Source organism: Lepidochelys kempii, chromosome 2, assembly GCF_965140265.1.
Source record: "Lepidochelys kempii isolate rLepKem1 chromosome 2, rLepKem1.hap2, whole genome shotgun sequence".
NCBI classification, from domain to species: domain Eukaryota; kingdom Metazoa; phylum Chordata; order Testudines; family Cheloniidae; genus Lepidochelys; species Lepidochelys kempii.
The window spans coordinates 260,708,921-260,725,345 of record NC_133257.1 but is presented as its reverse complement, the minus strand read 5'-3'; the positions used below and the strand labels follow the sequence as shown (position 1 = coordinate 260,725,345).

Sequence of the window (16,425 nt, the reverse complement as noted above, 5' to 3'; positions counted from 1 at the left end):
TGTGTACCCTCTCACTATTCCTCCTGGAGGGTTTTTTTTTAATGGGACTATGGCTTGTGTCCATGCATGATGGCCTCACAGTTCACATAGGGCAACTACTTTCCCCATGCTTAGCAAGGACGTTCTCTCCATAAACTCCCCTCAGATGTGCCTGTACCATCCATTACAGATTATAGGAGCTATGCACAGAGATCGAGGGAAAATAACCTGCACATTCAAAAAGGAATTAAATAAATTCATGGAGGATAGTACCATCAATGACTATTTGCCAAGATGGTCAAGGATGCAACCCCATGCTCTGGGTGTCCCTAAACCTCTGACTTCCAGGTGCTAGGACTGGACAACAGGGGATGGATAACTTTGATAATTGCCATTTTCTGTTCATTCCCTCTGAAGCATCTGGCATTGGCCACTGTCGGAAAACAGGATACTGGGCTAGGTGGACCATTGGTCTGACCCAGTATGGCCATTCTGATGATCTTATTTGTGCTGAATTTGGATGATAAGTGATGAGTTTGGGACAGAAACTTTTGATTTTAGGCCACTAGTATAAATCCAGCCCTGGGTAGTTATCAATGGAAATCGTTACTATTTAGCATCAACACAGTGACCTATGCAATAAGAGACCAGTCCAACATCCACTGGAATCAAAAGGGGTGTCTCTCCAATGAGCATTGAATCAAATCACAAATTGTCCAAGCCTGTTTTCCAGTGGATAGGCCTAAAACCACCACCACAACTGTCACATTCCATAGTAATAGTGGTAGGGGCCCAGGAACAAAGAGAATGAGCTAAGCTATTGCCTTGCTTCTAGAAATGGCTTCTCTAGCTCAAGGCTGAGACTTTGCTGGGGCACGACAGGGAAAGCATGCCCTACTGTACTTGTTTTGACTTGCTGAGTGATGTCTGAAGACAGAATGGATTCCTGATTGGTTTTTAGATGGGGTAAACTGAAGTTTCTCTTTAAGGAATGATTTCCTTTTTTATTTTCTCATTTCAGAAAATTCCACTGTACACGGAATTACATCCACATGCACCTGTTTGTCTCTTTCATCCTCAGAGCCACTGCTGTTTTCATTAAAGATGCTGTTTTGTTTGCTGATGAAAATATGGACCACTGCTTAATGTCAACGGTACCAATCTTTTCTTCTCTGTCACTGTGTTTGATTTTACTGGTTAATCCTTGTTACAGAGGTAACACTGAGATTTCCTGATTCTGTCCTGTATTTTGGTTTTATGGGTCTGAGATCATCATACTTTAGGTGCTGTTATGTTTATGGCATACACACAGACAAATTAGAGTATTTATGTTTTTATCTTTCTCGAGGGTTGCAATGTAGCAGTACTTTATTGAATAGAATTTAAACCATTAACACACAAAATCCCCAAAACAGAGAAAGAGAAAACAGGATGCTCCCTAAAACAGAGAGGCACAGCTCACCTCACTTTGCTTTAGGCTGTCTGTCTTCAGACTCATTCTGGTAGGCCCAGATCCCATGCTTTCCTACAAGGATCCCTAGCCTGCAAGCAGGATCAGGAACCACCTCCACCCCCGAAAAAAACCCTCTTACAGTGATAGCTTGCAATTCCAACTTGGCCTGCAATACACCAAAGTAGCAAATCGCATCAGACACAGAAAGAAATACCAAGGGCCAAATTCAACTGTGGTGTACGAGAGCACAACTCTGTCAACTTCAGCAGAGTTTCATCCGCTTACATGAGTAAGGATTTTGGCCCACAATGGAGGCCTAAATGTTCACTTTCAGACAACTGTACACCATTCACTAGAATTGTATAATCTATGGGTGTAACCCAAACCCCGTTGATGTCAATGATAGATCTACTGAGTTCAAGAGGCTTTCAATCAGAACCTGTTAACGTGCATATTTCTCTTGGTTCAGATTTTCCCAGCTTTTTCCCAGGACCTTTAAGATGACTGACTTCAGAGACTGCAGCTAATATTCTCCTTTCCCTGTGTGTCTCCAGGTTGCATGTAAGGTTGCAGTCGCATTCTTTCAGTTCAGCATTTTAGCCAACTTCTTCTGGCTCCTGGTAGAAGGGATGTACTTGCAAACACTGCTGCTGTTGACATTTGTTTCTGATAAACAGTACGTGTGGTGGTTCATTTTGGTTGGCTGGGGTTAGTACACTCTCATGTTTTCTCCCTTTGCTTGTGTATGTGCCTTCTTGCAGTTATGTCTAGAGCTCTGAAAAGCATTTGCCTTGAAATGCATTTTCGATGAGCGTTGACAATTCATGAGGTTCAATGCAACTGCAGTATTTTATTTATTTTTGTTAAAATAGTCCCGGGTGGACATTTTGTCACTTTCTAGACACCCCATGAAGTATCTGGTGTGAGTGTAATGCACTCGGCAATGTGGCCGTACAGGTCTGGGAAACTGGAACTCGTGCGTTCTAGTCTGATCTTTGCCTTAAGAATACTTTGGACTAAGATAAAAACTTCACCTGCATTATTTTCATCAGGCTACACAATGCCCCCAGGAGGTAGATAAATGTAATTGTCCCTACTGCACACATGGGGTGACTGGGGCTCTGCCTATCAGGTTGCATGAAGCACCCAAAATTAGTGGATACTTCTGAAATTTTTGCCCAAAAGTTGAAATCCAGGGCCCATTGAAATCAGTAGGATTTTTGCCACTGACTCCACCAAAGAGAGCATTTCACATTAGGGGTCTAACACTGGGCACCCAGAGTCTAAGGCGCTGGTCACGAAGTGGTAGATTGTGATCGACTGGTCAATCCTGGAGCCTCTGACAGTTGATCGCGATCTCCAACCACTAAAAGTCCGGCAGTGCAGCGGGACTAAGGCAGGCTCCCTCCCAGCCCTGGGCCCACGCCACTCCTGGAAGAGGCCAGCATGCCCCTTCAGGCTTTGGGGGTGGTCAGGGATCTGAGTGTGCTGCTCCTGTCTGCAAGCACCGTCCCTGCAGCGCCCATTGGCCGGGAACAGGGAACTGCAGCCAATGGGAGCTGTGGGGGTGGTGCCTACAGGGAGGGGCAGCACACTGAGCCACATTTCCCCCCCTCCTGTGCCCCCAGGGGCCGCAGGGGCATGCTGGCTGATTGCCAGAGTGACATGGGGCCAGGGAAGGCAGGGAGCCTGCCTTAGCCCCACTGCACCACCACATGGGAGCCGCCCGGCAGGAGCCCTCATCCTTTCTACATCCCAACCCCCAGCCCTGAGCCCCCTCTCAGAGCCAGCACCATGTACCCCCTCCTGCACCCCAACCTCCTGCCCCAGGCTCAGCCTAGAGCCCCCTCCCACACTCTAAACCCCTCGGCACTAGCCCAGAGCCTGCACCCCCTCCCGCACCCCAACCCCCTGGCCCAGCCCAGTGAAAGTGAGTGAGGGTGGGAGAGAGCAAGCGATGGAGAGGGGGGGATGGAGTGAGCGGAGCACGGGGCCTTGGGGAAAGGAGTGGGGCCTCAGGAAAGGGGCAGGGTAGATCCTGGGTTGCACTTAAATTCAAAAAGTGATCTTGTGCCATGTTGTGTTCTGCGTTGACTCTTCTAGGAACTCCCAGTGCTGTGATGTCTGCTTGGATCCTAACCCGAATCTACAGACAGAATACAGGGTGAGCCAGAATCATAGTGCGGCTGGGCATTGCATTTGGCACAGTAAATGTGATTCATCAAGAAGGGAGATTTAAAAGATAACCAAAGCTTTTAACCATAAGAATTTGCATTTTTAATCTTTAAAATTCAGAAATAGGCAAATGAGGAAGTCGTTTTGAGAACTATCTCCCAATTTACATCTGACTGCAGCAACAGTGTTGCCAGCTCAGGATTTGATCAAAAGTATCACGATTTTGAGTTATTTTTCTTAAAGCCCCAGCTGCTGCAATCATGATATTGCAGGAGAACCTTGGCTTTTGTTTTAAAATATGTGTCTATCCTTCATGGTTGCCAGAAAAACTTGACAATGTGAAGCAAGTGCACGCTGCAGCTAGAAGGCAAATAAAAAGAACCAAACACTTATTATTTTTCCAGAAGTCGTGGGGGTTTTAAGGCAATCGCATGATTGGGGGGGACTTGACTCAGTTTTTGAACATCTAGGGTTGGCAATACTGTGCGTGTGAACTCTTGCATTTGAATGATTATGCCATGTATTGAACTGTCTTACCTCTGGCACTCATCTCCTCTGTCTTTTCACACAATCTCACCACTCTTGGGGCAAGAGTCTTATACTTTGAAGCTCCTTCCGTCTGGAACAGACTTTCTCTATCTCATCAACTTTCTACCTTGTCCTAGTCCTTTCTACCTAGTCCTTGTATCAAACAGTGCAAGCTTCCCTATGGCACCTGGCTAGTAGGCTTCAAGTCTGGTTTACTATTATTGGGAGTGAAAGTGTTGTTCCATTTTCATCTCCATTCAATCCTTGGTTTGACCGCAAAGCCTCTCAACCTGAGAACAGGGGTGGGGGCAATATATCACAGATGCTTGGTTACTAGGAGCTGAACTTTAATCTTCCCATTCACTTCACACAGGCCCCAAGATAGGAACAACTTCTACTCCTTCCTAACCTGGGAAAGATTCAGACCAATGACCTAAAGGTGAAAGGCTGTCTGGCCCACTGCCACTCACCTGGCCCTTGCAGTCTGCCTTGCTCCATTCATGTTAATTTATGGTACCCAAATATATCAAGAGGCATCAGGACCTCAGTGCCTGGACTCTGCTGAGCAGCCCGGAAGCCATGGCGAAGAAGTGAGGAGTGCTTTGGATTTACTGCAGCTGAATCCAGCCTCTCTTCTTTGCCCTGAAATATAGCTCCACACAGCAGGGGAGAGAGAGTCTTAATGAGCAGCCTGCAATCAGGATAATGTCCCCTTCCTTGTTTCACTTTGGCAAAATACCCCATCATTTTAGTTTGTGTAAATGGTGGGGGGATGTCAGTCCTTCACCTTCTCATGGCACATGCTCCTCTTATGTAGCCTCTAAGGTATAAGGGTGAATTCAATGTCCTTCCTTTCCCTGGATCTCCTCATGTGGAAAGACTGCAAGACAAGCAGACAAATTACTGTGATCCTGCAGTTATTCCAGGTGCAAAAATTCCTTTCATTTCAGTGGCAGAACCAAATCTGGAAAGACTGTACAAGTCTTTGTTTGATGATAAAAGGGGTTCAGGGAAGGGTGATAAGAATGATCAAGGGCCTGGAAAAACTCCCCTCTGAAGAAAGATTGAAAAGATTGGGATTTTTTACCTTACAAAGGAGATTAATAAAACAGGACCTAAAGTATATAAAATACCAACTACTCTAGAGAAAGTGGATCGGGAGCATCTCTTGTCCCTGTCTCATACGCAAGAACAAGAAGACCCTAAATGAAATTAAAAGGTAGCAATTTCAAAACCAATACAAGGTAATATTTATTACACCCTGTGTAATTAGACTCTGGAACTCACTGCCACAGTATGTCATCGATGCCAAGAACTTAGCAGGCTTCAAAGAGGGATTGAGCATTTATGTGAATAATACGAATATCCAGATTTATGATCATTATTGCTGACAGAAATGCCTTGATTGGCATTAAACCTCATGCATCAGGGCTTAAGCCAATCTCTACTTATTAGAGATCAGGAAAGACCTAATACAGTGTGTGTCGACACTTACAGTGGGGTGTAGAGTACAAACACCACACTCCCAGCCAGCACGTGTGTAGATGGTGAGAGATAGCTTAGCTGAGTAGAGTACCACAGAGTACCCTACATGCCTGAACCCCCAGGGTATAGACCCTACGCAGGCTCTCTTCACATCCAAGCAATGCCTCCCATAGCTGTTTTTGGCAGTGTAGTGTCCTGATGCCTCTCCACTGCCAGGGCCCTTCTCCATTGCAGCAAGAGGCCTCTGCAGCAGGGAGAGCAGCGGGGAAAGGCTCCGGCAGCGGGGCCCGAAACCTCATGTGCTTGCACTCTACATGCTGCCAGAAGTGTCGCCATAGACCAAGGGGACCGGTTATCTCAGATCTTCCTATCATTAACTTCTTGCACCTTCCTCTGATGCAGCTACTGCTGGCCACTGCCGGAGACAGGATGCTGGACCAGATGGACACTGGGTCGGACTCAGTCTGTCCGTTCCTGTGTTCATTGTAGAGTAGCTAAACCACCGGAGAACATAAAATCCAACCTGGATACATTTACCTTCATCCCTGTGCCCACACTCTGCTAGCTGTTAACACCATCACACTTGCACCTTTTAGATGAAGGCTCCATTTTGGCGGCTGCTCACCTGCCCGAGACTGTGCCGGGTTCCAGTCAAAAGCTCTAAAGTGGAAGCATCAGGACCTCAGTGCCTGGACTCTGCTGAGCAGCCCGGAAGCCATGGCGAAGAAGTGAGGAGTGCTTTGGATTTACTGCAGCTAAATCCAGCCTCTCTTCTTTGCCCTGAAATATAGCTCCACACAGTAGGGGAGAGAAAGTCTTAATGAGCAGCCTGCAATCAGGATAATGTCCCCTTCCTTGTTTCACTTTGGCTATGTCAACATTTACAGCGGTGTGCAGCCACGGCATGTCCCCCTAGCACGGATAGAAATAGCAGAGTAGATGGAGTGGCACAGTTTAAGTGGGTAGAGAAAAGACATGCCAGATCCTTAGTGTATGTACCCTACATGGCTCTCCACACCCCAAGCAGTGCTTCCCACATATACACTTCTATTTTTACAGTGTGGTGTCCCGTAGTGAAAGGCTCTGGGAGCAGGAAAAGGTTCTGGCAAGGAGGAGAGAGCAGGGAAAGTCTCTGGCAGCAGGGCTCTGGTCTTTCCCCATGGCCTCTCCGCTGCCAGAGCCTTTCACTGCTGCATAAAGCTACACACTGCAGTGTGAACGTAGCCTGTTTTTCACTGCAGTCTGTAGCCACATGTACCCTAAACACTACCACCAGTGTAGACAAGGCCTTTGCCTCAAGTTGGATAAGCCTTCTTTGAATTAGGCTATAGAGCAACCTTCTTGGGAGTGAAAATCTGGAAGAACTTTTGGGAGATGCTTTTAAATTGCTAACGGCAAGAGTTAACGACAACCACTTTTCTGTACCAAGACTTGAGTCGTTTAATATTCAGCACAAACCAGACCAGGTAATTATTTAGTTTCCTGTTTCAGATGCTGGGATGATGATGATGAGAATACAGCAGTGTTATGGATCATCAAGGGACCCATACTGCTATCTGTATTAGTGAGTTTTGCCTTTGATCTGTTGAATCCTTTGAAGAACTGAAAGCTAAGCACATATCTCTTTTCAGTAAGACAGGCATACAGTGCCGCATACTGCATTTAATTTGTTTTTAATTTTAGGAAGCTGGAAATTGTTGCATAACACTTGCTATATCGTGAGTGGAAGAGAGACAAGCAGCAGTGAAAGGCATGAAAATTACAAATGAAGGGCAGCATGTTGCCCTGGGACATGTGTATTGAACGCCGTTTCAGCCAATGTAAGCTATATGTGTCCAGCCAAGGCTGGCAATAGTGCAAGATCACACGCAGGTGATACAAGGCTAATTACTCAGAGTCTAATGCCAGGAACATGCCTAAATAAGGACACTCCTGCATTGTCTATGCATGATCATTGCACATTTGCAAGTACAGGAAAATTTAGCCTTAAAGGCTCATTGCAGCGAGTAACGTGTAAGATCATCATCTATTTTGTGTCACTTACTCATGTGTCTGACCAGAGAATCCATCTCCAAAATGTGAAGATATACTTAGATTGTGAACTCTTTGGAGCACGGGGTGTCTTTTTGTTCTGTGTTTGTACAGAGTCTAGCACAACAGGGTCCTGTCCATGACTGAGGCTCCTAGGAGCTACCACAATACAAATACGTAATAATAACGGGCTTGTGACATGCCTGTGCCTAGTCATTTCTCTTTCCCCTGTTTTTATTCTTCTGTTTTCTCTCCAAACCAGTGAACAATATTGCCCCTCTCCCCAGGATCTCCTCAGTCTTTTCTCCAGCTTCATGCCAGTGCACTTGCACTTGAGCCCTTAGGATGCATGTTTAGGAAAAATTTGGCCATTGTATATGCGAGCAGGATTCTTGCTGACTTAAATTGTGTTGCAAGATCTGTTTTGTGGAACGTTATAGAAATGTGAATCGGTCAAAGTTTTCAAACATGGGTGCCTAAAGATTAGCACCTACATCCATCATTAGGCATAACAAAAAATTGGTCTGATTTTCAGGGTCTGAGCAAGTAAGCCTCCTATTCAAAGTCATTGTGGAAGCACATCATAATTGAAAATCAGATCATGTTTACCTAGGGTGACCAGATGTCCTGATTTTATAGGGACAGTCCTGATTTTTGGGTCTTTTTCTTATATAAGCTCCTATTATCCCCCACCCCCTGTCCAGATTTTTCACATTTGCTGTCTGGTCACCCTATGTTTACTTAGGTGCCTAAATAAGGATTTGGGGGTGTCACTTTAGGCATCTAAGATAGAAAATGTTGCCCTTATTATTTATTTGACTGTGTACAGATTGAGAACCAGATATTCAGTTGGCATAAATTGGCATAGCTGCTTTGATATGGTTGGATCTATGTTGATTTGCACCCATTGAAGATATGGCTCAGTCTCCTAGGAAGCTTAGAAACCCGTTTTTCTCTTTGCAGATGAACTTTACTATATTTGTCAATGTGATCAGAATTCTGGTGCAGAAATTACAATCTCCAGAGGTCAGCGGCAGCCATTCTAGTCATTTTGTGTAAGTGACAATACGTTTTTTGTGTTGGTTTCAGAGTAACAGCCGTGTTAGTCTGTATTCGCAAAAAGAAAAGGAGTACTTGTGGCACCTTAAATTGATTAGTCTCTAAGGTGCCACAAATACTCCTTTTCTTTTTTTGTATTATCTCCCATTGGATCTGGTTTAAGATATTGTTTCCTGGGGGTGTCCCCCTGTGGCCTCTTTCTCAATAGTGGGGAAAGTAACTCCCAGAACAAAAAAACAAAGTCGAGTTGCCACCTAAGGTATGAGCCGGTAGAAATCTGCCCTCTTTTTTCTAGAGGCCCCAATATAAAGTCCTCTCTATGCTAGTCCACCAGCGAGGCCCAACTGAAAGCCCTGCACCTAACAAATTGTAATCAACTTCACACACTCTTAGGTTGCCACACAATTGGCCCCTCCTTTCTTCCTCACCTTTCTTATTTTATGCACATCAGCTATGGCCTGTAGTTGAATGAGCTCCAGATGCATCTGGTTCCCAGCTGTTTAACTCCTCCCATTCTGGTTCCATGCCCTTCGTGAGAGACTCAACCCTGCCAGCCTCTGTAATGGTCTCTTAGAAACCCGCAGGGGACTAGTTGGCTCATGGCTTTGGTAAGGCTGGAGAAATTTCAATACTAGATTGCCAGTCCAATTCAGTCCCAAAAGCATGTTTGATTATCTATGTAAAAGAGTCGGTGGCCTGCATCCATTTCAAAATGGACAGGTGGCTCCATCAGAAGAACCGCCATCATGCATACCACAGACTAGCATCCATGCCTGTTGACACAGGAGAGAGCAAAAAGATTGCAAAGGCATAGAGAATGAACGACCCTATTGCCATTAGACATGGTGCACACACGTTGGCTTTGCCTGATCTGTAGATAAATTGAGGATTTAGGTCTTGTCTACATGGCTCAGCCTTGGGCACTCCGGCAATGTGATTTCTAAAGCACACTAATGGGTTGCGTATTAATTGGTCCGTCTGAATCCTGATGGTGCACACTAAAAGTTCCCTCCCGCACTTTAACTATTACACACCAGCAGGGTCTATACAGACCAATGAATGTGCAGCATATTAGTGTGCTTTAGAAATCCCCTCTCCCCTCCCTCCATAGTGTGCATTGCTATGCCATGCGCACACGCCCTCAGTCTCCGTTCTGTTAGTTTCCCACCTTCCATTAAATTCATTGAAATGTTGTCAAGTGTGTCACGTTTGTGTTTTTTTTTGTTTTTGTTTTTTTTCATTTTCCAGGAGACTAGCTAAATCCACACTGCTCCTGATCCCACTCTTTGGAGTGCACTATATCGTGTTTGCGTTTTGCCCAGAAAGCACTGGATTGGAAGCTAGACTTTATATTGAGCTGGGCTTGGGCTCCTTTCAGGTATAATAAACAAAGACAGAATTAATAACTGTCCCAACCTTGCCCAATCCAGGGAGGGTGACTAAGTGCCTTACCTGGTGTCTCATGAAGCCTCGGGTGTCGATCAGAATGAGCTGCCTGACATTCAATCCAGATAAAACAGAGGCGATGAGAGTAGGTTAGGAGAAATAACATCAGTCTCTCTCCTTCCATTGGCAGTGCACCCACCGTTCACTATTTGAATTCTTAGTCTGTGGGTCCAGTTAGACCAACAACTGCTGTTACGTGATGAAGTAGCAGTTATGGCCAGGACCACTTTCTCTATCTTATCATGGCCAGAAGAGTATGGCTCTTCTTTTGGATGTAGACCTTGCTGCTTTCATCCATGCCTCTGTCACTTTGAGATTAGATGACTGCAATGCACACCTGGTGATGCTACACTTTAAGTATATTCAGAAGCTTTAAACTGGACTGGGATATGAACTGCCCATGCAGTGAACGTTACACCAATGCTCCGTGTTCTGCATGGCTACCTGTTGGCTTTGAGACAGAATTTTAAGGTGTTGCTTTTGACCCAGGTACACTTAAATTACCTGGGACCTGCCTATTTGAGAAACTACCTCTCTTGTGCCATATTGCTGGGGTTGCAATGAGTCACGGTGCACTAGCTGGCACTCCCTGGCTCTTGGCAAGGTTTTTGCCCTGGAATGATCATCCTTTCTTGGTCAGAAATAGCCTGAATCTCTTAATGTTCTGGGCAAGCTGCCAGGCACTTGCGGGCCCGGGGGGGTGGGGGGGTGGGGCCAGAAGGAGATCGGGCATGAGACAGGCTCTCTGCTGTGCTCTGTCATGGCTGGATTTTGTTACATGGTTAGGCTGACAGTGATGTTTCCTTTTATTGCACAGTTTTGTAGGCAAACTGAAATGTTGTCAGGATACACGGGGCTATAGAGAGGCACCTCCTTGGCTTTAGAAATAGAAAGAAATACACCAGAACTGTAATTTTCAAAACTGTCTAAGTCACTTGGGAGCACAAGTCCCATTGAAAGCCATTGCTAAGTCATTTAGGAACTGTTGCAATTCCACCCTAAAGAAATATTTTGCCACAAACAGTGTCTATAAGGGAAACTGAAGTTTTTATAACTTACTGTTTTTCAGCCTCTTTTGAATCAAATTATCGACACAGGCTGGGCACAGGTACTTACTGGTAAACTTGCAGCCCAAAGGAGAAAGCATGGGGTGGAAATTTTGACCCCCAGAATTTAGCTGTCCTTATCCCATGGCGTGTCTACTCCAGATGCTCTCTATGATAGGCCCCAGGGAGGAACCAGGGGTCAGGGTACATACAGTCTGTTTGTTACAGAAAGATATTTTTAGGCTTCCAGGAGAACATTTAGGGGTGTATAAGCAGAAGCAACTGTCTGTTCTCTTTTGGAAAATATCACACTCAAGTACTTAAAACACACTTTCATTACATAGCTGTGATTACATGACAGGTTTCTGATGATCTCACTGATGACAGTCTTTGCCATATTTATAAAGATGCTGTCAAAACTCTGCTGTATAATTATAGCCTTATAATTCACTGCTACATATTTTTAAAAAAACCTTGGCCTGCCTAGGATTTCATGCCAAAACAGGGATAGAACTCAGAGCCGCCTGCTCTAAAAAACATAGACCCCTGCTACTTGAGCTAAAGGAGAATTCTGGTTAACTGCTCACAGTATAGGGCTCCTCACATAAACGTGAGCAGTTCTGATTATATCCATTAGAGATAAGTGGTGCACATATGCAATGTCAGGGCCATGACAGTGTTTAGTCTGAATATGAAAGCCATATAAATACTGATTGGAAAAATTATGTTGTTGTGTGTCCTAATCAAAGTATTAATTAGGCTTACATCACTCTACAATTATCTGTGCTCCAAGGCCTGCTTTGCGGAAGTTCACCTTTTTTAGAAATAACCTTTTTTTCCCCTTAATTTCCTAGGGCTTTGTTGTCGCTCTTCTATATTGCTTCTTAAATGGAGAGGTAAGTAGCAAGACATGCGATTGCATAAGACCTTTGAAAGTCAGGGGCTTCCATTGTTTTCCTTGTGTTCCAATTTCCAGAATAGGCCATCGCGCTTTACTTTGATCGGCTCCTGAAAGCATGAAATAGCCTTATCTGTCTTCCTGCCTGTGTCTCTCTACTTTATCTAAATACATGTAATTCTGGTCTGCTACAGGAAGACACAACATCAGCCTTGAACTAGTGACCCCTTGACAAGTGTCAGGGATTCCCCTGCCATGAGAAAGTGTGTTCAGTTAGTGTCTCTAGACACATATTGGACCTCTGTTCAGCTTTTATTTCCTCTCGCAAGCTCTTTTCTTCTCCAGGGCAGCCTGTGTGGTTCCAGATACTCTTGTTCAATCTTATGCTTCATGTTCTTTGATTATTGCTAAGACTCTTGGCTACATTTTCCAAGATACATCATAAAGTGCCATCTGTTTTAAAAAGTGGCCGTTTCCCAAGGGAAGGTGTGGGGATTTTTTATACTAGATATGTGCTTTATGGAGCTTGCAGTGCGAATGGCCAGATCTTACCTGAATTTGTCCCATAAAAAGAGTATTTAAAAGCCAACTAAGGCATAAGCAAATATGGATGTTTCGGGTGGGATTTTTGAAAGCACCGAAGTAACTTGCGAGCATGGGTCCTATGGACTTCCAAAGTGATGGGTGTTCCTGAGTCACAAAGGGGCAGAGTCACAAAGGTACACAGCACCTAGTTGCCTCTTTAGGCACCTAAGTCCAACATTTAGGCACCACTGACATTCTCAAAACAGCCACTCAGTTGTCACTTAAGCCTGCAGGTGCCTTAAATTCCCGCTGGTGGGCGTGTGCAAAGTTGCCAAAGCCCTGATGTAACAGCTAATGAGCTACTTGGAGCCCCCTCTCAATCCTCGCATGATTCTCAAACTGGGTGTTGCCTTGCCTGTGCCCCCAGAGGAGCCTGATTGCAGGGATATAGAGTTTAAGGCCACAAGGGACCTCTCCTCATCTAGTCTGACCTCCTGTATATGACAGGCCACTTAGACCCTGCACACTAAACCCAGTACCCAAAGTGAGACCAAAGTGTGACAGCCACAGGCAGAGAACAGGAGGGACCGAGGTGCACCAGTACTTAAGGCCCCCACAATAGCAGGGAAATGACTGAGAGATGTACCCAGATAATCCTGGCAAGTGACCTGCCTCAACATGCTGCAGAGAAAGGCAAACCGCACCCCCCCTCCCCAAGATTACTGCCAGTCTGACCGAGGGGGAAAATTGCTTCCTGACCCCTGCCGGTAGCTGGCTGAAATCCTGAAGCATGAGCTTTAAGAACATAAGAGGCAAACTGGAAGTGAGCCCCAGAGCTGTTGAGCCATGCCCTCTATCATCACAAGCAATCCCATCATACAATCACACTCAAAAATTTGTCCAGGACTCTCTTAAAACTAATGAAATTGTTTGCCCCCACAACTCCTATTAGAAGGCTGTTCCAGAACCTCACCTGGTTAGAAACCGTCTTTTAATATCCAGTCTGAGTTTCTTCACAGCCGGTACATAACCATTGGATCCTGTGCTAATGTAATGCCAACAGACCCCAGTTGTCGAGCTCAAACCTGGGACCTCTGGAGCTAAATACATGAGCCTCTACTGCATGAGTTAAAACCCACATGCCTCTTAGCTAAGGCTCTAGCAGTCTCATTAATCTCTAAGTGGTCTCAGTGCCGTGAGAGGGGACAGAGCACCACACCTAGGAAGTGCGTGGGTTACACTAAGATTGCCCTTTAGCTTACCCCACAATGTATTTATAGAGACCAATCATATCCCTCCTCAGCTTCCTTGGCGCATGCCTACAGGATTGGGCCACACACAAAAGGCAGCTCCAGGAGTGTGTCCTAATAGCCCATAGACCATTGGGCTATAGCATCAACCCCCGCCCCCTCTGGCCAACAAGTGAGTGCCCCACCCCTGAACACCCAATGCAGGCTGGTTGGGGTATACAGCTAGGATGTAGTGACCAGCAGTCATGTCCATGCTCCAAATCAGGCAGAGTAGGGATCTGAATTCAGGTTTCCCAGGTGAGTGATTTAGCCATTTGGCTGCTGGCTTTGATGGGATGGGGGCATAGGTGCCGACTGTAATGTGCCGGGGGGTGCTCCCTCTGGCTCCTCTCCAGACCCCGCTCCCACTCCACCCCTTCACCCAAGGTGCCTCCCCCCTACCCTGCCTCTTCCCGCTCTGTTCTGCCCCCAAGTGTGCCCCACCCTTGCTCCTCCCCTCTGCCCCCCCCCAGAGCCTCCTGCACACCATGGAACAGCTGATTGTGGCAGGCAGGAGGCGCTGGAGGTAAGGGGGAGGCGCTGATGGGGGGCGGCTGCCAGTGGGTGCTCAGCAACCACCATTTTTTTCCTGTGAGTGCGTCCGTGGGTGGTCCGTGACTTCTGCAACCTCCGTGACAGACCCGGAGCCGTAGCTATAATGTATAGACTATACATAGACGATATGAATAGTATAGAATCTCTGTCACTGGAGGTTTTTAAGAACAGGTTAGACAAACACCTGTCAGGAATGGTCTATTTATTACATTGTCCTGCCTTGAGTGCAGGGAACTGGACTAGATGACCTACCGAGGTCCCTTCCAGTCCTCCACACGTCTATGATTCAAAGGTATTGACGGCAGCCACTGCAGACGCATTTCCGTGGCTATCAGAGTATGGGGGGTATGTGTGAGAGAGAGAGAGTGAGAGTGATGGCAGTACCTACAATGTGCTAGGCACTATCCAGACAGAGGTTAGGGGAAAGGGGACATAAAAAGACTAATCCACTCAAGTCACCTCTATTCGTTGTAACAGGGCTGAAGTGGGTCTTTTCAGACGGACTTAGATTTGGACAGGCTAAGGGCCTCGTGGATGAGCTCCAGCAGATGTTACCACAACTTGGTGGCCCCATGGAATAAAGCACAAAAGCCATTGTGTTAGGACCTGACAAACAGAGGGATGACAGGTGGAGGTGGGTGGTGGGGGACACTAAAACTGGGGCCTGAGCGCTTTTGAAAATCAATCACTTGTTTAGGCACCTAGATCTGGATTTAGAAACCTTACACTGGGCAGGTATTTTTTTAAAAATCTTAGCCTCAGTGTGAAGTTGGAATAGCCACATTAGTTCTATGTCCAATTCTTTGGCCTGTCTCCCCCTCCCCCCTCTTTTCATGTTTTTCCTTAGGTTCAGGCTGAATTAAGGAAGCGCCTGCAGAAGTGGCAGTATCAAGAGTACCTGAACTTCACCCGCAAACCTCGGACCATGTCTAGAGAAAACAGCCCCATTAACTATGTCACTCAGTTATCACTGCTTGAAAAAATCAGCCCTAAGAGGAAAATGTCCATCTACCGGAATGGCACGTCCTCCGTGTGAGCCTCCCAGAGCAAGCGGAGCTGTTGCAGAGTGGTCTCCTGAAAAATTAAAGGAGGGATGGCCAAGATGGAGTCTCTGTAGGGTGACCGTATTTCCCTATGCTGAATACGGGACACCGGGTAGAATTATTTGTATTCAAGCCGTTCAGTGGCAATCAGTCAGAACTATGCAGGGCAAACGTTCAAATTAACATCAGGTCGACTGAGCCCCCATTAAAAAGAAATACCGGTGTTGGATTCTTTTTATTTACCTTCTTATCTTTAAGGCTCTAGGGTTCACACAGGGAGGGGTGACTCACACATACTCCAGTAGGTCTCTCTCCCATGGTGGGGGGGTGACTGACTGACCTGACCCTCCCTGCCTGGTGCTCTCTGCTCTCCATGCCTGGCTGGGTCCCTGGGACGGACCTGCTTCTCCTGGTACCTGGTGCCGCGTCTTCCCAAGGTAACATGTGGGGTCACATGCCCCCCCCCCCCCCGATTTTGCCAGGGTTCACACCAGAATGTGGCCAGCGGCAGTCTTTTGGCACTGTATGGGAGGGAAGGGATGGGAGCTGCTTCTCGCTGCTGGGGAGGAGGAGAGGGGAAGGGATGGCCTGGCCCTTGTCTTTGCAGAGCTCATTTCTCCTCTCCTCCCCCTGTCCTCCCCCCGTGGCTGGAAGCAGCTTCTCCCTCCCTGCCCACAATGCCCCCACTGACATAACCCAATCACCTCCTGTTCCCCCACCCCACCCCCCAGCTACAGCATGGGCAGGAAGGGGTTAAGCCCTAGGTTGCATTGTGCACCAGGGCCCAGTGGATTCAGCGAACTCAGCCAGGGAGGTGGCTCAGCAGGGGAGGGTGCCTAGGGGAGGGAGCAGCCCTGCGCTCCCTGGGGGCAGGCGGGGGGTTGGGAGATGAAGATGGTGGTCAGCCCCTGCC

General features: G+C 46.6%; 1 protein-coding gene across 3 annotated transcripts in view; it reads left to right on the top strand.

The window, feature by feature from the left end:
- Window positions 1-15,906, top strand: part of LOC140907853 (pituitary adenylate cyclase-activating polypeptide type I receptor-like) — a 40,888-nt gene extending 24,982 nt beyond the window's left edge. The window contains exons 6-13 of one of the 3 annotated variants that reach the window (XM_073334757.1): window positions 1,061-1,133; window positions 1,987-2,140; window positions 3,536-3,596; window positions 7,112-7,184; window positions 8,615-8,706; window positions 9,959-10,088; window positions 12,057-12,098; window positions 15,317-15,906. In XM_073334757.1, the coding sequence (XP_073190858.1) occupies window positions 1,061-1,133; window positions 1,987-2,140; window positions 3,536-3,596; window positions 7,112-7,184; window positions 8,615-8,706; window positions 9,959-10,088; window positions 12,057-12,098; window positions 15,317-15,505 (814 nt within the window). In that variant the 3' untranslated portion in view covers window positions 15,506-15,906. Of the gene's footprint in view, window positions 1-1,000; window positions 1,134-1,986; window positions 2,141-3,535; window positions 3,597-7,111; window positions 7,185-8,614; window positions 8,707-9,958; window positions 10,089-12,056; window positions 12,099-15,316 lie in introns of all 3 variants that reach the window. The other 2 variants (XM_073334755.1, XM_073334758.1) reach the window with 2 other exon arrangements.
- The last annotated feature ends 519 nt before the right edge of the window (window positions 15,907-16,425 follow it).